This window comes from Anolis sagrei, chromosome 1 (genome assembly GCF_037176765.1).
Source record: "Anolis sagrei isolate rAnoSag1 chromosome 1, rAnoSag1.mat, whole genome shotgun sequence".
Lineage (NCBI taxonomy): Eukaryota > Metazoa > Chordata > Lepidosauria > Squamata > Dactyloidae > Anolis > Anolis sagrei.
In genome coordinates this window covers 152,678,810-152,700,745 of record NC_090021.1, presented here as the reverse complement: position 1 = coordinate 152,700,745, position 21,936 = coordinate 152,678,810, and the positions used below count along the sequence as shown (strand labels likewise).

At 39.7% G+C, this 21,936-nt stretch overlaps 1 protein-coding gene and 1 non-coding gene across 5 annotated transcripts in view; both read right to left on the bottom strand.

Moving 5' to 3' along the window:
• Positions 1–689: 689 nt before the first annotated feature.
• The window catches only part of EHBP1 (EH domain binding protein 1), a 265,747-nt gene continuing 244,500 nt past the window's right edge, over positions 690–21,936 (bottom strand). For all 4 annotated transcript variants that reach the window (XM_060784566.2, XM_060784585.2, XM_060784575.2 and 1 more), the window contains 4 exons: positions 15,524–15,623; positions 11,102–11,175; positions 2,018–2,132; positions 690–1,747 (listed from right to left, as the gene is read on the bottom strand). In XM_060784566.2, coding sequence (XP_060640549.2) covers positions 1,657–1,747; positions 2,018–2,132; positions 11,102–11,175; positions 15,524–15,623 — 380 coding nt within the window. In that variant the 3' untranslated portion in view covers positions 690–1,656. The remainder of the gene's footprint in view (positions 1,748–2,017; positions 2,133–11,101; positions 11,176–15,523; positions 15,624–21,936) is intronic.
• LOC137095977 (U6 spliceosomal RNA) lies at positions 6,182–6,291 on the bottom strand. The gene has a single exon (XR_010909115.1). It is a non-coding gene; the product is annotated as a U6 spliceosomal RNA (small nuclear RNA).

The following is a 21,936-nucleotide window of genomic DNA, read 5'->3' as shown; positions in this document are numbered from 1 at the left end:
GTGTTTTTCCTTCTCCGAAAATATTTTTCATGGATCCTAAAAAAGTCTCAATCTTGTATTGTCGAATCACTGGGTTGTTGTAGTTTTTTTTCAGGCTATGTGGCCATGTTCTAGAGGCATTCTCTCCTGACGTTTCGCCTGTATCTATGGCAAGCATCCTCAGAGGTAGTGAGGATGCTTGCCATAGATGCAGGCGAAACGTCAGGAGAGAATGCCTCTAGAACATGGCCATATAGCCTGAAGAAACCTACAACTCAGTCTCAATCATCCCTCTCTCCCTCTCCCAATAGGCTTAAGAGAATTGAAAGAATAGATAAATTTCACAGACTGCTTAAACTAAGGTCCCTTCCACAACGTCATATAACCCAGAATATCAAGGCCCCTTCCATACAGCTGAATAAAATCCCACATTTTCTGCTTTGAACTGGGATATATGACAATGTGGGCTCAGATAACCCAGTTCAAAGCAGATACTGTGGAATGGGATGTTCTGCCTTGATATCCTGGGCTATATGGCTGTGTGGAAGGGCCCTTAGAATACTCTGAAGGTACCTACACACAAGAAACAAAGTCCTACCATGGAACTGCAATATTCCCTTGCGAGGAAAACCAACTTAGACTGGAGGAGCAAGAGCAAATGATCCCCTCCCACCCTGGAAAGGTTTAGTAAGAGAGGCAGACGAGGAGAGTTATGGTAAGAAAGATCCAGCTTTATTGAAAATATGTACATAATTTGGTATTATAATAAATAAACACAACAGTTTCCACAAAAATGAGCAGGATTATCAGAGAAGGATATATTAACTGGCAAGTCTTTTTTGCTTCTGTTGTTGCTGCAAAGAATGGCAAGACAGACAGGCCCCTGATGGATACAGAATAAATATTAACAGCGTTGTGGATCCAGAATGCAGAGGTCCAACAAAAGCGGCAAATAAATAATTAATGGACACATGGGATAACTTTGAAAGAAGATTTTTTTGTTGTGGCTGTAAACCGATCACACGGTGGGTCAGTAAGTCTTATCTTTACAATCACTTCTTCAGCTCACAAGGCTCTCGGGTTAAAAAGGGCAGCCCTCTGAACACAACGGAAAGCCTTAAAAGTTTATACGTACAGTAAGAGTAAAATTGCTGCTGAAAGAAAACATTGGTAGGTATAGCACGCTGTAATACTCAATGGTCTAAGCATGAGCTAACTATAAAATTGTAGGTAGCATATTAAATATTACACATGTCGGGACTACACAAAATAATTCAGAATGGTTTTTTCCCCCTCCTCTGCTCTGCAATGCTAGGATATTATACAAAGGGTGTATTTGCAAGTTCTTTCGACAAGGAACATTTGTCAGGTTATCCCCAGACAAGCAACCCTAGGCTTGTAGCGATACTTGGAAGCAAGCTGACTTGAAATCATTACATCTAAACCGGCAAGTAAGTCCCAGTGATAAGCTAGTTTGGAAGTAATATTGCTTCAATGGAAGGGGGAGAGATGGGGAAAGAAGGAAGAATCCGAAAACAATTCAGGTAAAAGCTGGTCTAGCCAACCGCTTCAACAGTTTCTGAAACATCATTCCTCTCGTCTGGTTGTCAAGATTTCCAACCTGAAAGGAGGATTAGACTATAAAACATGACACAAGGCTTGCCCAGTGGAAGCTGGTCACTGAAGGACACATTTCTCTTCTTTCTTGGCCATCTTTCCTTTGTTTTGCTCAAGAGTCCTTTCCAAATGCTCGTCTTCTTCTTCAGCTCTAAAGAAAGAAAGAAAAGAAAATAGACTTTTCTTAACAAAGTTCTTCATGCAGCAATGAAAAAGCTGTTGCACACCTTCCCGACCCCAAGGCAGCCCCACTGCAGAGATCAAGGCAAGCCATCTACTTGGACAGGTGATATTGCAACCAGAACCAGAATTTCTGCAGATTTAATTGCTTCACTTTTGGATTACAGGCCTTCCCTTTCAGAGTTTTCTTCGTGAGACAAAAACAAAGCTTGATTTCTGTTGGCTCAGATGTCCAACTTACTGTTTTTCTTGGGCATCTAAATCTCGGACCAGCGCATCACGCTTATTCACAAGAATAACCAGTTCATCCAGCAAAAGCTGCTCCCGCCTCTTCTGGGCTTCGGTCTTTTGCCAGTCTGAAAAGAAAAAGACATTCAGAACTCTGTGCCATGAAAGCGTAACCTGCGTAAGACTGAAACACATCGGGAGCCAGATCTCTGGGCTTCACAAAGCGGCCCCTTCCTTTCTCAGGACCAATGAGGGCAGAAGGATGATTTCACATTCCTATGGATTTGTTTTAACTTTCAAGTAGCAAGGCGCATGTGACTCCTGAGCACATGCCTTCAGGTTTCCTGTCCGATTTGTGTTGACCCCATGAATTTCACAGGATATTGTTTTAGGCAAGGAACATGCACAATCATTAGTTAACTGCTTGGTGAATCAGATCCAATCTTTTCCAGTAAGATAAATAAACAATCCTGTGAGATTTTGTGGATTGATTTCACATACCGTTCACACCCTAAAAATCTCTGCAGAATTAAATACAGTACATTCCCAAATTTTTGTGTCTGGAAATGAGAAACATACCATGATTTCGGTGAATGTGCCCATTCCTTATTTTGGAATAATCAGGGCAACCCCTATTCCCTGATGATGTATATAAGGATTTTGTTTTTGAAAGGGGGAAAAATGAAGATGTAAAAATACCACAGTGAAAAACACATGCGCACACACACATATAGAGGTATATATATCTCTTCCCTAATTTCCCTATAAACCTCTTTTCCCCTCCAAAAGCCTATCTGTTGATAATTTTGTCTCTTGCTACTACATCTTAGCAGTCGGAAATGTCTCACACTGGGCACCAGATGTTTCAGAAGAACTTTAAAAATACTGATAATTAGCATTTTTCTTTGAGGTAAAAACACATCTGCTAGACAAGGTTACACAGTCTCCTCAACAACAGTACAGATTCTTTGGTAGCTAATAGTTTGGTTTCCTAAAGGGTTTTGTTTTTATTTTGGGTGCCCATTTTTTTGCTCAGGTTTTTAATTTCTTGCTCCAAGGTGTTACAGGGGAAAACACCCACCCACCCACACACACACACACACACACACACACACACAGCAACAGGCCATCCACACACTGATGAAACCTCAGCTCCTCTCCTGCTAATTCCACTGTCTGCCCCTTTAATAAGGGAAACCACGTCAGGGTTTCATTTGAAAAGGGCAGATTGAACATCGCAGCACTTCAAACTCCAAAACAACTGCTCTCCAGGCCAGACTGCCAGGGCCTGTACCTGTCAATCAACCACCAGTCTGCCCCGCCTCCCTCATTAGGAAGGTAAACAATGAAAAGCAGGAGAAGTAGATGATGAGGGAGATAGCAGAACAAATGAGAGGCAGGAGGGAAACAGGACACCCGCTTTAAAAGAAAAACCCCATCCGCTCCTGACTCATGTGGAGTCCTCTCCTCAATCCACTTTCCAAAAAAACACAGAGGAAAGGCAGTGCAAAGCTTTTGGATTTCTCTCTTCTCTCTCCATTGCCCTGGGCAATCATGTTAAAACTCAGATGGCTGGTGCTTATTCAGATAAACCGAACAATGCAGGCCAATGGTTACCATGTGAATCTTCACAAACCACACAAGAATGCGCTGGTTCAAATCCCCCTGACCCCCCTCCAAAGCCAAATTTATTCAAGGCAGCAAACTGCTCCAAAGCTTCATGAAAGCAAGTGGGGCGAGAGTGAGTTTGGTCTCCTATTTACACATTAAAAATTAGATGCAGGCTCACCCAACAAAGTTTAGACACAGCAGTAAAAAGTCAGGAATGCCTAATCCATTCTTTAAATTGCCTGAATAGTTAGTATATTGAGAAGACACAAACACACACATACCACTGAGAAAAGCAGAAAATAACCAAGGTGCACTAACAAGAAAGGACCCCAAATGATATTATTAATTCACTTAAATAAACATTATTGATGATCTCACTACTTAACACTAAATTTGAGTATTATTACACCCTCTTTAAACATTAAAACATGTTTCCTTAGCCATACTGTGTGGAGTTTTTACATTTCAAGGCATACATTTAAAGAATCAAAAAAGCTCTGAGTTAGTTAAAGCCAATGCATATGACATAGTGCTTGAAATACATATTGTGGATTACTGGGGGGGGGGGGGGTGTGTGTGTGTTCATTTTCAGTATTGCAACCCCAGTGTATTTTGTTTCAATAGCAACTCTTCTTAGACGGTAAATAATCACACAATCACAGTGATATTTAATGGGACCCATAACCAGGTGTGTGAAAGGCAATATTTATTTATTTATTATTTATAAATAATTTTTACTCCACCCATATCAGCCCAAAGGCGACTCAGGGCTTTCTAGAGCAGTGGTTCTCAACCTATGGGTCCCCAGATGTTTTGGCCTTCAACTTCCAGAAATCCTAACAGCTGGTAAACTGGCTGAGATTTATGGGAGTTGTAGGCCAAAACACCTGGGGACCACAGGTTGAGAACCACTGCTCCAAAGCATTTACGGGATTGTGGCGCAGCTGGCTGAGTGTCAGCTACATTAAGATCACTCTGACCAAAAGGTCATGAGTTCGAAGCCAGCCTGGATTGGAGTGGGTTTCCAACCAATAGTGTGTAGCCTGTTGTCGACCTTTGCAACCCGAAAGACAGTTGCATCTGTCAAGTAGGAAAAAAAGGTATCATCTAAAAGTGTGGGGAGGCTAAATTAATTGATTTATGAGGCCATAAAGAAGACTCCAGCAAAGCATTCCAGCGGGGAAGCATGTGGGGAATGCGAAAGTGCTTCATCAGCGTCGCAGATGGACAATTAAAGCGACAGCTCCCCTGGTGGCCAGAAAAAGTTAAATAGCCTCTGTGTATGTCTGTATATGTTGTATGTTAAAATTGGCATTAAATGGTTGCCATATATGTGTACACTGTAATCCGCCCTGAGTCCCCTGCGGGGTGAGAAGGGCGGAATATAAAAGCTGTAAATAATTAATTAATAAATAAATAAATAAATACTTTCTAGAGAGTCAGCCACACTGAGCTCAGTAAAATTCCAAGTCAACACTATAACAAAAGTTAAGGACGTGTTAGTCAAAAAGTTTGGTTGATGACTAGACCTGACTTTCCTGTATACTACTTATGATTCTTTAAACAGCATTTCACACATACACACAGAGTGAGTTTTCTATTTTTCTCTTTCTAATCAGGGCTTGCAGTTTCCATTGGTACCAGCCTAATTTATAATTATGTGTGGCTATCTGAATGCTGATAGATATACTGATTTCCATTTTCAAACTCCAAAAAGCAAGCATAGCCATCTAACCATCACTGTAAGTAGGTCTGTCAAACAACTTCACCTACAAATCAATTCATGTCAGGGTTATGACAAATAGAAAACCCTATAGTCCTGAGCACTCTGATCTCATCCACACCTAATGTTTGAATAATAATGATTAGTAATTGATTGTATTTGCTATAAAAACTGAATATCAAATTTAAAGGAACCTGCAAATCTTAATGAACATTTTTGAAGAAACTTCTTAAAAATTACAACCCCAATATTTGTTTGTTACAGTCCAACCCTAAATGCATTTATATAGAAAGAAGTCTCAGTTTGGGATACCAATGTTATTTTTCCAAAGTTAGAAAGAAAGTTCAGAACTTTAGAAATCTATATAAATAAAAATGTAATGTTCGTTTGTGGGATTAACATAACTCAAAAACCACTGGATGAATTGACACCAAATTTGGACACAATATACCTATCAGGCCAATGAGTGACCATCACTAATAAAAACACTGAAAAACACAGTGGAAGGGACTTAAAAAGTCAAAAATAAAAAATAAATTACAACGCATGTGCAAAACCACATATATAAACACAAACACACATATAAACAAATATATATATACACACACACATATACACACAAAACACATTTACACAGGCTGGACCACAGCAACGCATGACAGGGGATGGCTAGTAGAGATATAAAGGAAATAATGTCTCTAGTCTTTTACTACAGTAATAGAATTGTCACTATTGGACAAGAGTCAAAGGGCGCTTCTAGACCGGCCCTATATCCCAGGATCTAATCCTAGGTTTTCTGCTTTAACCTGGATTATATGAATCCCCACTGCCAGATAATCTGGGATAAACAGAAAACCTGGGATCACGAATTTGCGTGTCATCCTTGCGCAGGGGCCATGCTAATCTTCTCTGTATCGTTCCAATTTTAGTATATGTGCTGCCGAAGCGAGCACAAAACCTGGGATCAAATTCTGGGATATACGGCCTGCCTGGAAGGGCCCTAAAAACCATGAAACTAGTTGTGTATTTGTTTAAATTAGTTTTATCTTCAGACAACCTCGTCTGCTCCCATACCACAAAGGAAACTACTTTAGAAAGTAGGGATAGTTTGTAAGATGCTTTTTAAAAGACTGGGGATTTTAATAGTGCTGCCCTACAAATATCTACTCAGGTGTAAGTCTCACTAAGTTCAATGAGGCTTGCTCCTAGGTAAGTGGGTATATCCAATTGTTTACATTTCTGGTATGCATTTAAGTAGCTTTTTCATTCTTGGCAATCATTCTTTCTTCTGATGTGTTGTCATGCTTATAGGGTGAACAAAAGCAAAACGTATTGAAATGATATTACAGTAATTCAGACGTAAAAAAATAACTGTTACTCTGACCTTTAAAAACTTCAGATAATGCATTAGGTGCACCAGACAATTCTTTGTGCTAACTAAAGGTCTGGGGATTGCTCTAAGTAAGTCCCTTTGAAATCAACAGGGTGACTCTGAAGTGCTTGTGCCTAAGGGGTATGTGTGTGTATATATTAATTTAAACGTAAGTACTTATGAATATACTTGTGCAATCTCTGGGAACAAGCAGTTTTAATGACTTAAAATTCTGTACATTATAAACAATTTTCTGGAAAAAAAATGTGTGCCTTTATTTGTTAAAATATATACAGACATTGGAACAAGAATGATAAATATTAGCAGAAAACTCCACAATGCAAATGCTCAAAGTTCTGTCGTTTCCCCCCCAAAAAATCTCTTCCGTCATGTCGCTATAAAATAAGCTTTGCACTTTTGATGAAAATTAATGCTAGTTTTGTAAAGAGCACATTGGGGGATTGCAGCCCGAGCCTTATCTCTGGTTCCAGTCAACTAGCAATCCTGAAAGAGTTTGCATCGCCATCAGAGGAGGCCATTTGATAGGATTCTACTGCTGAACCTAATCAATCTATGGAATACTGTGGCAGCGCCGTGTAACAAAGCTAAAATAGATTTACAAATGGGGTTTTAGGGGATAAGCTCCTCCACAGGATTACATATTGATTTTAAATATAAAAAGCTTATCATATAAACCATAACTACGAAAATAGTGAACCTATGCATAAATCCTTTTAAGAAGAGCACCACTTCAAACTTGAAGCCAAGAATGAATCAAGATGTACAAAATTCTAAAGATGATCCATTTCTTGGGCAGAGAAATGAACATACGCCCCTCCTAAGGTGTGCAAAACATGAACGTTATCTTCTCTAAGGAGGCATTACATTTGAACATGAGGGGCAATGCATGCAAGGAAATAACTGGTGTTAAAAGATCCTCAATACTCAGCTGGTGGCTCCTGTATAGCTGCACCATGTTTACATGAGACAACGTGATTTCTGCACTAGTAGCAAACCTTTTTTTTTTAATGTTTCACAAATGCACACGAGGCATTAACAACCAGCTGGCTGTTTTCTGAAACCTTGCCATTCTTATTCACATAGTGTTTTTTTTTTTTACATTCCTCCCCAAAGGAAGGATAGCCTTAAACAAAGACCTGTTCCTTTTCTCCCATTTATTTGGTGAATATTTTCAACCAATCTGAAATGAGACATGAAAACGAAGCAGATGTGACATTACAAATACGATTGTAGGAAGAAGTGACTATAATGTCTGTGCTTCATTAATAAGATTGGCTTTTTCTTAAAGGTTTGCTAAAAGATAAATTCTTGCACAAACCATCTTCGTTGTTTAAGAAGAAGAATATGCATTCACGGGAAACATCTACATTTGGACATGCATCTGATTATTACCTGCCGTTCTTAAAAGCAAAGCTATCTGTGACACTCCATGAAGTTTCCATGGATATCTGTACCATGGGGTGAAAATCCCATGGAAATATAGTCATGGGTATATAAATAAAGTCTTCCTTGCCATCTGTGTGACCACAGTAGTTCTGTGTTATAGTGCTGGATGAAAGATAAAAGCAATAATTTGAGCATTTCAAAGCCTTGGGTCAGTTGAGCACACCAACCGTTCCACAGTGCAATGTCACAAAGCATAGCGTATTGTTGGCACACAACATTATATTTATGTCGCAGATGGACAACCCAATGTGTATGCTGACAACTTCTAGGCTATTATTATGTTCAATGAGACAAAAATAAAGAGGCATCTAAGTGAGTCTTGGAGACAGAAGAAGAATGAAATAATCCAGTGGAGTAATTGGTCACCTTCAGGTACTTGTCCAATAGCACATTTTCCTCTGTTCTTCTCCCAAGATTCCCCACACCCCAAATCTGCTCTGTCCCCAAATCAGCGAAGAGAAGGGGAAAACCATCTCTTCCCTCTTCTGTGGATCCAAGAGAGGAGCTCATTAGATCCCATTCCAAATAAAACTGAAATGTTAAGGTGTGGAAGTCGTATACCTCCCAATTAACAGACTCAGAGGCTGACGTTATTGTTTCCAGTCATTGTAACAATGGCTACCATCAGGGCTGATCTCACAACCTCGGAGGATTCCTGCCATAGATGCAGGCGAAACATCAGGAGAGAATGCTTCTAGAACAGTGTTTCTCAACCTGGGGGTCGGGACCCCCAGAGGGGTCATGAGGGGGTATCAGAGGGGTCACCAAAGACCATGAGAAAACATAGTATTTTCTGTTAGTCATGGGGGTTCTGTGTGGGAGGTTTGTCCCAATTCTATCGTTGGTGATGTTCAGAATGCTCTTTAAGTGAATTATAAATTCCTGCAACTACAACTCCCAAATGTCAAGGTCTACTTTTCCCAAACTCCACCAGTGTTCTCATTTGGGCATATTGAGTATCTGTGCCAAATTTGGTCCAGATCCATCATTGTTTGTGCTCTCTGGATGTAGGTGAACTACAACTCCCAAACTCAAGGTCTATACCCACCAAACCCTTCCAGTATTTTCTGTTGGTCATGGGAGTTCTGTGTGCCAAGTTTAATTCCATCGTTGGTGGAGTTCAGAATGCTCTTTGATTGTAGGTGAACTATAAATCCCAGCGACTACAACTCAAACGACAAAATCAATAAACCCCGCCCCCCCTAAACCCACCAGTATTCAAATGTGGGTGTATCAGGTACTTGTGCCAAATTTGGTCCAATGAATGAAAATACATCCTGCATATCAGATAGTTACATTATGATTCATAACAGTAGCAATATTACAGTTACGAAGTAGCAACAAAAATAATTTTATGGTTGGGGGTCACCGCAACATGAGGGACTGTATTAAGGGGTCGTAGCATTAGGAAGGTTGAGAAACACTGTTCTAGAACATGGCCATATAGCCTGAAAAACCTACAACAACCCAGTGATTCCAGCCACGAAAGCCTTCAACAATACAGGGCTGATTTTACAGTATGGTAAAAGGATGACAGCCTCAGATGTTGTATTTTAGGATATTGTAAAAGGAATGCAGATTGTCAGCTATTTAGGAGGTGGATATTTTGCTTCTATCCCTCCTCGAAGAGGGGTGTGTGGCTTTTCTGACTGAAGCTGCTGGCCTTGAACTCCAAGGAGCTGTATTGCACTATCCAACTTGACTGGGATGGACAGGTGTTGCCGAAAAAAGATGATAACAAACATAATGTTTCTTTTGTTTTGTGTCCTCATTATTCCCAAATATGTGATATACACAAATCTAACTCAGTGTGACTTCCTACATTTACTGAAGAAGAAGAAAGGTCTTTAAAAGGACACTTTCCAGAAGCCTAGACTCAACAGTTTTAGTTCTTTTAAAGACTTTATGATTGTAGGTGTCAAATTCCTCCTTTGAAAGCAATGAATATGTTTAGGTTTAGGTTTTATTCAGGCCTCCAGTAGTTCTTGAGTTTGTCAAGAAACTACAAAGAAGTGGATTAGAAAGCTACCTGACACCCCTTGCCTCCCCCTCAAACCATGCTTTCAGTGATGTCTCTAAACTAATTAGAATTGATTTATTATGGATCAGGTACCTTATCAGGTGAAGAAAGAAATTACCATGGACAGTCAAAGGGTTAAGAGGTCAATACAGAATAGCAAAATCAATTTGCATTGATTAGACAAAAGGTCCATTTTACAGAGCCCAGAGGATTAACTTTTAAGCAAACATCTTTGAACCGTTAAAGACAGAATTTGTGGCTGAAAGGTAGAAGTAAAACAGCTTTATTAAAAAAAACTTGGCATATTTAAATAACAAAATAAGCTAAAGCAGTAGTTTAACCTATCTAGATGTTCACTTTTATTATAAATCACATGTTGGATTATTGTATAGTTATTTGAAAGCATTATGAAGAGGAGGCAATTGTTTAATTTATCCTCTGAGTCAATCTGTTCATGAGTTTTCATTCAGGTGAGGTGACTGGCTTCTTGGAAAACTACAGAGTATAAAGAATATATGTCCAAAGGATTGCACTAACCTTGTCATCCTGCCTGATGAAATATTTACTCAACATGATGATGAAATTTTTATAATGAGAGTGGATAAGGTTCATCTAACAAATGTTTAAGATGAAAAAAAAACCCCCAATGAATTTCATACTGAGGGAAAACCAGTACTATTGAGTCAAAGCTAATATCGTTCTACCTTAAGAAAACGAACCAAAATGACCAGGGAATGAGTCCCCACCTCACTTCAAGTTCATTTTAAGAGTGACTTTAACACTTGTTTACACAGGTTCCGAAGAAATTTGGTTTAGACATCACCACTTAGTTTTTCAGTTCTATCTAAAAAACAACAACACTCTTTCATGGGCGAAAATCATAACTTTTAAATAGTTTTCTTACCTTCAATGGCAAGCATCGCTCTTAGCTCTCTGTTCAGCAGTTCGTACCTCCTTTCTAGATCATGTTCTTTCTCTCTAGGCAAGTTGCAAAAGTTCATCAATATGTTAATTACTAAATCATTAAACACTTTAAAGAACCTTTAATTTACATTGATTTTGGGGACACGGAACTGACTTTTCACTTTAGGTTTTAAGCTACTCTAAACAAATGGATGCATCGGAACAAAGTTTGTCTTTAGGTGGATGTTGCCCATTTTTATGACATGACCTGATTTTCAAGGCCTGTCTCTGATTCTAGCACTGGAATCTCCAAAGTGATGCCAATGAGAACCAGATCTCTTGATTGTCCTAGAGATCACCTTTTTCTCATAGAATTAGAAAAAGGAAAACAAATGTTATTCCTATTCTTACCTTACCAGCTTCCAGCCACTTAATTTTCTTTTCTTGAGAATATCCTTGGCATCATGTGTGCCCAGAGATATTATTAAAAAAACAAAGGTTTGGGAGGCATCTGGAATCAGTGTTTTGTTTTCTAGACCCACCATTCAAACTACCTTTTAAAAAAAACTAGACAGAAAGAAAACCGACTAAGCTGGCTGCAGTGGTGGGGTAGTTAGGACAGTGGAAACCTCTTGGGATGAGAGAGTGAGCAAGGAGCAGCTGGAAAGGAGAAATTGTTGGTTGCTCTGAATTTTGTATCAAAGTTGCATGCTTTATGGATCAGAGTCAGCATAGATTTGTGTGCTTCTAGTGGAGGGAATATGTGAAAGGGACACTGATCAGAGCACTACCAAATATCCTTTTAGGAAATTGATGTTTTGTTGACACGAAATACAGGCTTTGTCTTTGATGACACGAAAGACAGGCTTTGGTAGCCCAGTCCCAAATTCTGCCTTGTATTTTTTGGGGGGACTTCTAATCCCTTTTGGTGTGTGCACATAATAACTTCTTAAATTACTTTCAGTACTTATAGATCCCAAAAGACTAGGGTCAGGTTATCGGAACTGGGACATGGAGGAATTACTTTTTGGGACAACACTTGTAGGGCCCTTCTACACAGGCCCTAAAGCCCCTGATAGCTAACAGGTTGACCTGAGATGTCAAAATGACACCCCAGGTTAACCCACATTAATGCGGAGAAAACTGGGATTTCCCAGTTTACTCCACATTAATTTGACACCTGCAAAGATCCGGACCTTAAGGTAAGGTCTGGATTTTTCCAGGTGTGGGCCCCGTGGGGTTGCCTCCCAGGACTGTTTCTGTAGTCCAGGGGGTGAATCCCCACAGCCATCCTGGTTCATCAGGAGGACACTCACCCGGTCAGGCCCTCCCATTTAATAATAAAAAAAAACCTACCCAAGGGGCCTGCTGAATGTGCAGGTCCCTCCAGAGAGTATTCCTGATGGGCAAAAATGATACATCAGGAGGTGGGGGAGGGAGGGATTTCTCTCCCCCCCCCCCCCACCTCATGACAAATCATTTTTGTGTGTCAGGAGAGATCTCTGGAGGGGCTTTGTGTGAGTTTTGGATTGGAAACTGGGGGTCTGGAATCCATCCTGAGGGAAAGCCCGAGGTCGTGGGAGGGTGTGGGGATAGAAAGCTGGGAGGAACCCAGTTTCTCCTGGGTTTTGGGTCTATCAAAAAGGGCCCTTAGAACCATCCAAGTAGCATTGCTACTGCCAGAATTGTAGCCCCCAAAATTGCTATTTAAAGCTCTCATAAGAATCCATAGGGTGATAGGGTTTTTTTTTTAAAAAAATAGAAATAATACCAATAACATAGGTCATCACACAGCCAGCAAAGCTCCAAAATCTTAGAATTTATTCTAAAGAATTACGTTTAATTTTTCTCCAAAATAAACCTGAATGATTACGGGTAATCATCACTATATCTTGTCTGCACATTAGCACATTATAACCTACTACTGTAGAACTTAGAATACACTTGCATTAATGTTTATTTAGAGCACATGCAGGTGCATGCACACATAGGCTTGATTTGGTAATACTGCCTCACTTATCCTAAGATAAACCTCAATAATACTTGGAACTTAAATCTGTGTTGGGTTTCATCCTGGACTGCACAAGTCTCTTGTGTCATCAAGTTTCCAGATCTCAGTGAGTAGCTAGACTAGAGATAGGAATGGGCTGGGGGATTCCAGCCTAAAGTTCTGACTTTGCAATCTTGATCCATCCTAAGATATACGAGGGGTATTTTTTTTTAAGTAAGGTCCGTTTTTTTGTAGACACTAGTAGTTCGTGTGCATACTGCAACGAGCGCATGCGTCGTGTACCGGCATGCCTCGGGAACAACTGTGCTCAGTTTCCGCTCTGTAGCTAACCTGTACGGTTCTGTTCTGTGCTTTAAAAATGTTTAAGACTATCAACTCACCCTCTGCATGTGAGGTTTGCTCAGTGATATGGTTTTTGTCAGCAAGGAACCTGCCTGCTGCAGAAATTCATCGACAGATTTGTGAAGTGTACGGTGATACTGTTATGAGTGAAAGCAAAGTGCGTAAGTGGGTACAACAGTTCAAAGATGGCCGTGACAACGTCCATGATGAGGACCGCTCCGGTCGCCCTTCTTTGATTACAGTGAACTCTTTTTTGAAATAAACTTTCGTTGTGTACTTATGTTCAAACGGACCTTACTTAAAAAATACACCTCGTAGAAGGCTATCCCAGTTTTGCCACATGTAAGTTTCTGTGGTTATGAAGTTTACTCAGTGGTACTCTGTTATATTTGTGGTGGAATCATCCCAACTGAGGATTATTTCGAGCCTTACTGCTCAGATTCCCCAACAATCTGCTTACCAATACGGATGATTGGGCTTTACTTTGAAACTGGCCTTGCTAAGGTTTGCCTTTGAAACCTAGTTTCCATCATTAAATGCAATCAACTCACTGTACAACACCCTGGCTATTCAGTAGCTGGAAACAGTCTCCAGGTGTTTGGGAATTAAGTGCAAGGAATCTTAGCATTCTGGTATATTTATTCTTTTTAGGGATAAATCATTGTCAAAAGAGAAGCCACTACCAGGGAAAACTAGAGCAATTGTTCTAGGCCTTCCTTAAAGGTTAGTGTCAAAAGGACCAACTCACATAATGCTGTTCCATGGTCACTCACATTGGCCATTCCACTGATAAAACTTCTTTTTTCAACTGAATTAGGACTGAGGGTTCAACCCCCTCCCCAAGATCTCTGGTGAACCCCCAAAATGTGCCTGCAGGGCTGGGAAGCTCCACTGTGTGGAGTACAAAGATGAAGTTGGATTTAGGCATTTAATTCCTGAACATCTTACACAGGATCAGTGCCCGGTGGAATGTGTGCTTCAAAACAAAGAGTTCATTCTCTCTGACAAAGCTGTATGTCTTGCAGCTTTGTCAGCTGTATATTTTACAATCCCAATTAAATTTAGTCACTGCACAGGTTGGCCAAAGGTTTCTTTTTAACTAGGATAAACTGGCAGTTGTTCCAGATGCAATAGTTCAGCTTGGGAATTGTTCAGAAGCAGCATTGGGGCCAAGCATGGTTCCCATCTCTTTACCTGCTGTTCTAGTTGAGAACATCGTTTTGTTTTGCTTGTCCCCTATATCAAAATGATAAACCAGAATAAGTCTGTAACCCTGGAAAACTGCTGAGACTTAATAGTACACAATCCTGGGTTGGATCAACAAATAGTGTTATTGGATATCAAGTAGTTTCTTGTGTAAAAAGATTGTATTGATTCAGGTAGTGACCACAGAGTTCCCTTTCTGACTTTGAGTTCGCTCATTTAATTTAATAGTGAGACTAAGAACAAATGCTTCGTGTGTGTTAATTCATCAGTTTGTTGCAACCCAGTTCTACATTAATCTGTCATGTTTAATTCAGAAAAAAATCATATTTAAATTCATATTAAATTATTTTTCTCATAAAATTTCTTTTTCCCCCTCATAAATCAAAGGATATCTTTCTGGATACATTTTATCCAAAGGCATGCATTCTTAAATAATTTAAAAATGTTTTTAAACCAAGAACCACATAATTAAATTTGCAAAGAGTAAAGGAGGTAAGAGTCAAATTCATATTGGAATTTAAAAAGAGTGAATTCCTCAAGCCATTTTAGGGAAGACCTAGCTGGTAGGCATGACTGTATGGATGGATCCAGCCTAAATCTCTCACAAAGAAAAAAGTATGAATCTCTTGATTAAGGTTGGCTATGCACGAGTTAGCACCATTTGCTTTCATTCTCTCATTTTAAAATCAGCGTATTACATTTACTGAATTACATGTTTCATCCATTCGTGTTTGTGATGTTGCAAAAACTAAGCTACTCCAAGAAACCACCAGTACCTAGCTCTCAGGAGGAAACACTCCAAGGTCATACAGAAAAAAAGCAGAAAGGCTAAAGGATTTGTACATTATAACTGGCAATACTTACAGGAGGGAGAGTTGATTCATTCTTCTTATTAAGGCATTTTTCTTATTGACTAGCATGAACCATTCTTGCATCATAGCTTCTTCTTCTTCTGTGTTTCTTCCTGTTTAAAAAAGGGAAAATTTGAATGTATCAACACAAGATAGTGTAACCAAGTGATAAATCTGAATGGCCTCTGTTGTAGATTTTCAACATGACGACGTCATAAAATATAGATATATGTTTTGAGATTTTAACCACAAATATTTAAATATTATATTTTGGGTCCCAAAATGGCCACATGAGAATAAAAGCTGTCTTAATTTCCTCATAGAAGAGTTCTAGAAGAGTCCTAAGAAATCTGCTCTGGAAGGGAGTGCACAGGGCTTCCAAGGCAGAGGGAAAGACAACACTCCCATACATGGTCTAGAGGGTGAAAGTACAGACTGTTCAAAGTATTAAAAAGGCATATCGTATCTCCTACATTTTATCTTTTTTCATTTTTATGTTTATATACTACGTTTGGACAAACTCTTTAAAGACTTCCTAAGTTTGCCATGCTCCAAGGTATTGTCTCACTGATGAACAATGCTTACAGGTTAAAAAAAAAGTTCCTCCTACATTTAGGCAGAATCTCTTTTCTTGTAATTTGAATCCACTGGTTTGTGTTCTTCCCTCTGGAGCAGCAAAAAAACATGCTCCCTGTTCTTATATGGCCTGCCAAGAGACCACCTATTAAGTATCAGTTTATAAGAGCAATGGTGAAATAGCTCATGGATGTAGCAGGGCCTACTGGTACTCAGGCATGTAGCCAGGGGGGGGGGGGGCTCGGGGGGCTTCAGCCCCCCCCCGAAATTCTCATGGTGGTTCGCGAAAAGGCCTTACTGGTGCACTATTTAAACTGTTATGTCTATTCATATCATGATCTGATCACCATACTCAATATATCCCATATGCATGGGGGTATTGGGGTAATGATACAAAAGGTTTGCTAGGCTAGACCGTCTTTCACTCAGACTCAGCCCCCCCCGAAACTCAGCCCCCCCCGAAACCCCCCCTGAAAATTTTTTAGCCCCCCCTGAAATGAAATCCTGGCTACGGGCCTGCTGGTACTCCATTAAGTTCACCAATAATTACGGTGAGGTATATGTGCATGGGATTGTGTCTCAAGAGTGCAATTCCAAATGAGAACCAAGGAATGGAGTAATGGCTTTCCCACTACATCTCAAGCTATGCACATCATAGAAGAGCAGAAGATATGTGTGTGTGGAGACATATGTTTACCAGGTTTTTCAGGCTTGCATTTTACTTTCTGAAAGCAACGAGGGAAAACTACCTATGGCTACTCTAGTATGGCTTGGCCCAGACATAATTTCAGAGGAACAAAGCTGCTATGGATACAGCAGTTCAACATGCCACCAGAACACCCCATTTTGAGAGGACTTTTAGCCATCAGGAATGTGACTGGTGACAATTTTCTCCCCCCTCCCCCATGTAATCATTGGACAGGCAGAAGGTTCTCGAATAGGAAAAATTCCTTATCAGTAGAGCCCTTTTTCTAAGGGCGTCATATCTTAACACCTCCTCCTCCTCCTCTTTATATTTATTTGTTTTCCACTTTTCTCCCAGGACTGGAACCCAAAGTGGCTCACAGCCAGGTAATAAGAGCATGCTAGTATTACAGTTCAAGACACTTTGAACACATTATGCCATCAGTACTTTTAGTAACGATGTAAATAAGAACAAAGACTAAAGATGAAGATAGTAGCTTGCCTAACAACACCTAGAAAGTTGCAATGGGGATATCCTAGGTCATAGTCAGTCACTCCATTATAGCAAGACTGACCTGATTGGAACTCGGCAGTTAAACATCTGAAAGTCAAAGCTCCAAATGAAATTCACCAAAAACCCTTTTGTCTGAATGTAAATAAAAGTGGGAGGTATACATGCAACAACTTGGAAGTCTAACAAAGTATAGGGAGAAAGTGGCAACGTTATGTTCTGCTCACTTTTCAAGTTTGCACAAAATTGAGGATGGTGAAAACCTTTGTTGAAACTGACTTTTACCTTTGTTGTTGCGTGCTTTCAAGTTCTTTTTGACTTATGGAGACCCTAAGGTGAAGCTCTCACAAGATTTTGTGGCCAAGTATGGATTTGAATCCTGTCTTCAGAGTTTTAGTTCAATGCTCAAACCACTATACCACACTGCCTCTCTTTTACCTTATACTATGCTTATTTTCTTTTACATTAGCTATAACCAGTTTTTTAAAAATAAAATAAGAGCATTTTTATGAAGGCTCCATAGTTGTCTATGCTGGCATTTTTCCTCTTCTAGAAGTGAAGTGTAGTTGAGTTGTATTAGTAAAGGATCCACTGTTTTAAGACTCTGCAGCACTCAGTTTCTTTCTACCAATGTATAAGATGGTGGTGTGGTGTGAACATGTGGAATGTACATATGAATGAATGCTGGCAATCCTAGTTGAAATTCTGTCGATATACGTTGCCCTACTTCTCGAACATACATTTGTCAATGCTGACAACCACATCTAATGAGACTATCAGTATTAATTGGTACATCTACAAGTTTGGGACATTACAAAATTCTTCTGGTTTGTCTGCAATACAGATTGCAGCTAACGAAGTATGAACAATTATGTGAGCTGAAGTAATGATAAGTATCCAGGATAAATCAGTCCTTCATTTGTGATAGCTATCGTTCTCACGTTTAACATGAAAACAGAAAAGTGTAGCCAGTCATTTTCATAGCTATACATTTTTCTCAGGTGTTCCTGTTCCCATGTTGTGCAAAATTATATCTCCTGGTCATGAAGGAGCCATCTCTGAGGTGCTTTTGTTGCTATTGACCCCCCTTGGGCTCATTTCTCTCAATAACTCAGCATCTCATAATATTCTAATATTACAAAAATATTCCGATATTAGAAAACAAATATTTGAGCAAATTCAACGACCAAAGTTTCTCCCCCTTCTTTGGCTCCAATTCAAACATTTGGAAACAGAAAATAAAAATGAAACTTTGGGTATGGCCGGTTAACCAATTCCCAATCCACATAAGAATAGCATTGTCTAGCCAAAGTTTTACTAGTTTCCATGTGATAGATGAGTCTCCTTTCCTCTTAAAAGAAACCTATTATAACAAGTTTTTATCTCTATACTGTGGACAAAAAGTTTGAAAAGAGCACAGAATTTCTTGAATGAATATTCTGTCACCTGCTTTTGAATTCTAACCATGATTCAACTGTTGATTAAATGATCTACAACAGGACAAAAATGAACTAGATTGTTGTAGGGGTTTTTTCAGGGCTATATGGCCATGTTCTAGAGAAGTTTCTCAACCTGGGGGTCGGGACCCCTGGGGGGGGGGGTCGTGAGTGGATGTCAGAGGGGTCGCCAAAGACCATCAGAAAACATAGTATTTTCTGTTGTTCATGAGGTTTCTCTGTGGGAAGTTTGGCCCAATTCTATCATTGAAGTTCAGAATGCTCTTTGATTGTAGGTGAACTATATATCCCAGCAACTACAACTCCCAAATGGCAAGGTCTATTTCCCCCCAAACTCCACCAATGTTCACATTTGGGCATATTGGGTATTTGTGCCAAGTTTGGTCCAGATTCATTATTGTTAGAGTCCTCAATGCTTTCTGGATGTAGGTGAACTACAATTCCAAAACTCAAGGTCAATGCCCACCAAACCCTTCCAGCATTTTCTGTTGGAGTTCTGTGTGCCAAGCTTGGTTCAATTCCATCATTGGTGAAGTTCAGAATGCTCTTTGATTGTAGACCAACGACAACTCCCAAATGACAACATTAACTCCCCTCTCCCAATCCCACCAGAATTCGAATTTGGCCGTATCAAGTATTTGTGCCAAATTTGGTTCAGTTGATGAAAATACATCCTGCATATCAAATATTTACATTATGATTCATAACAGTAGCAACATGACAGTTATGAAGTAGCAGCGAAAATAATGTTATGGTTGGGGGTCACCACAACATGAGGAACTGGATTAAGGGGTCGCAGTATTAGGAATGTTGAGAAACACTGGAGGCATTCTCTCCTGACGTTTTGCCTGCATCTATGGCAAGCATCCTCAGAGGTTGTGAGGATGCTTGCACCTCACTACCTTTGAGGATGCTTGCCATAGATGCAGGCGAAACGTCAGGAGAGAATGCCTCTAGAACATGGCCATATAGCTCGAAAAAAACTCTACAACAGCCCAGTGATTCCGGCCATGAAAGCCTTCGACAATAAAAATGAACTAATTCAAATATTTCTGCGAGTAGCTAAAAACATCTGCTTGCATTAGGGCATGTCTATATGCAGTTATCGGTAAAAATGTAAGCAATCTTTTGTAAGTTGTATAATTGTATAATTGTATTTTAATGTATTTTTGTACTATTGTATTATGATCTTTACTGTGGTTTATCTTATTGTAGTTTAACCCTCTGCTGTTAGCCGGCCTGAGTCCCTCTTCGGTGGTCGAGAAGACCGGGTTATAAAAGCTCGAAATAAATAATAAATAAATCTAAACCAGGATTCAGATATCAATTTTAAGTTTAAAAAAAACAACAAGTCATGCTTTGTTTCTGGTCACCTGACAAGAGCTGTGAAAGAATCCTACATACAGTTGCAGTGTATTCTATCCTCTATTATAACCCTGCCCCCCCCCCCAAAACCCCAGCTTAGTTGAGATTCAAGACAAATTTGCCATTCTTTGCAACCAGCCATGCATTTTCTTCTGCTTGAGAGACAAACTTCCAGTAAAGAGAGTAATGTTTTGAGGAGCTGAGAAGAGGTGGCGAGATATAAGGTCAATGGGATTATGGAAGAAACTCAGACACAATAATGGAAAAGGTATAAAGCCCCTAGAGTGGTCAAAGTCCACAGTGAACAGCCAACACCAATCAATCTTCCTAGTCTATTATACTGGAGGATCAGAATCGGAACCAAGGTGGAGAAAAAGTAGTCATTGTATATATGTCACTACGGTGCATAGGAGGCAGAAGTACTTGGGAGCATTTGGCTTGCTTCCAGTTTTCAGAATCTGGGCCTAAAATAAATGTAGGTAGGCTTCTGAGATGGTTGCTTGATAAAAAAAAATATTGCAAGACCATGCTAGCACGATGTGATCTTTAAAGGCCAAAGAAGAACCACTAATTCTGCCTGAAATCCTGCCCCTCCCATCCAACACCCAAGGAAGGGTGGCTTTGGGTGTAGCACTAAGAGAGGAGAAGGTAGGCAAGGGAATGGCTTCCACTGATCTTCCCCTGCTTCGCGTAGTGGGAACAATGGGAGACTGGATGGCATACTCCTACACAACACTTCTAAGATACGTGCCAGCAAAAGCTGTTACACAGTCTCTTGCACAACATCACACTATAATTCTCACTAGCTCTTGCACAAAAGTTCGCAGAAAAGCACTACTGCCAGAACTTCTTATGCTAATGCAGCTCTCGATCCAAAGCTAGCTGCTTAGAATTACTCTTTGGAATGCAGCATATAATTAAAATCTTTTATTCTAATGAATAGATTTGGCAAGTCACAGAAATGAGATTAATGTATGTGTCCTGACTTCTGATGGGGAATGCTTTGACAACAAATATCCCAGGCCTAGCTTAGAGTCAAGAGTGTAATTTGGAATGGTTTCTCTTCCTAATGACATCCTACAATTTGAAAAGCTTGTAAAGTTAATAGGAGAAAGAGTCGAGGTAAGTCGTGCCTTTATGTATCAAAGGGCATGGCAGACACATATCTATGGATACATGCTAAATAGTTAAGAGTGTGAAATACATAATTCATTTCAAAGAGCACCACTCTTTTCCACAGTGTTTTTCAAGCTATCGTTTAGGTTAGCCGGTTTTGTGATCTCTTTGGGCCATACGATGCCCTGACACTGGTCATGTGATATAGGTTGTGATAGGCACAAATCCCTGGGCAGCAACAAAGGAAGAAAGAGTAAAAAAGAAAAAAGCTTGGCATTTGGAAAAAGGCCAATTGTAGCCTGACAAAGTCCTTCCTTTTTTATCACTGAAATGACACATGTGTGCAATATTAACAGCAGTCCGGGCTTTCTGGCCCAAGACTTGAAATTTTCCACCAACGACAATAACAAAGAAAACACATTACAGCACAATGAAATTGGTTTTAAAACTCAAATTTAAAATTTCTCATGAAATTGCTAAATGTATAGTGTATACGCACACACGCGCACACACACAAAATCTGGTATTAGTTTCCCTTCAGCAAGGAAAAATGTCTGTAGTTCATTGACACAACTCAAATCTCTACTTGTATTTTTTTTCTTTTTTGTAAAGATGGAAATAAGTTTCTCAGGCAAGCAATTGTTTTGCAATAACTTTGGAAAGCTAGCTCAATCAGGGGGTATGTTGCTTTTCAATCTACATCCAATATAAAACAAA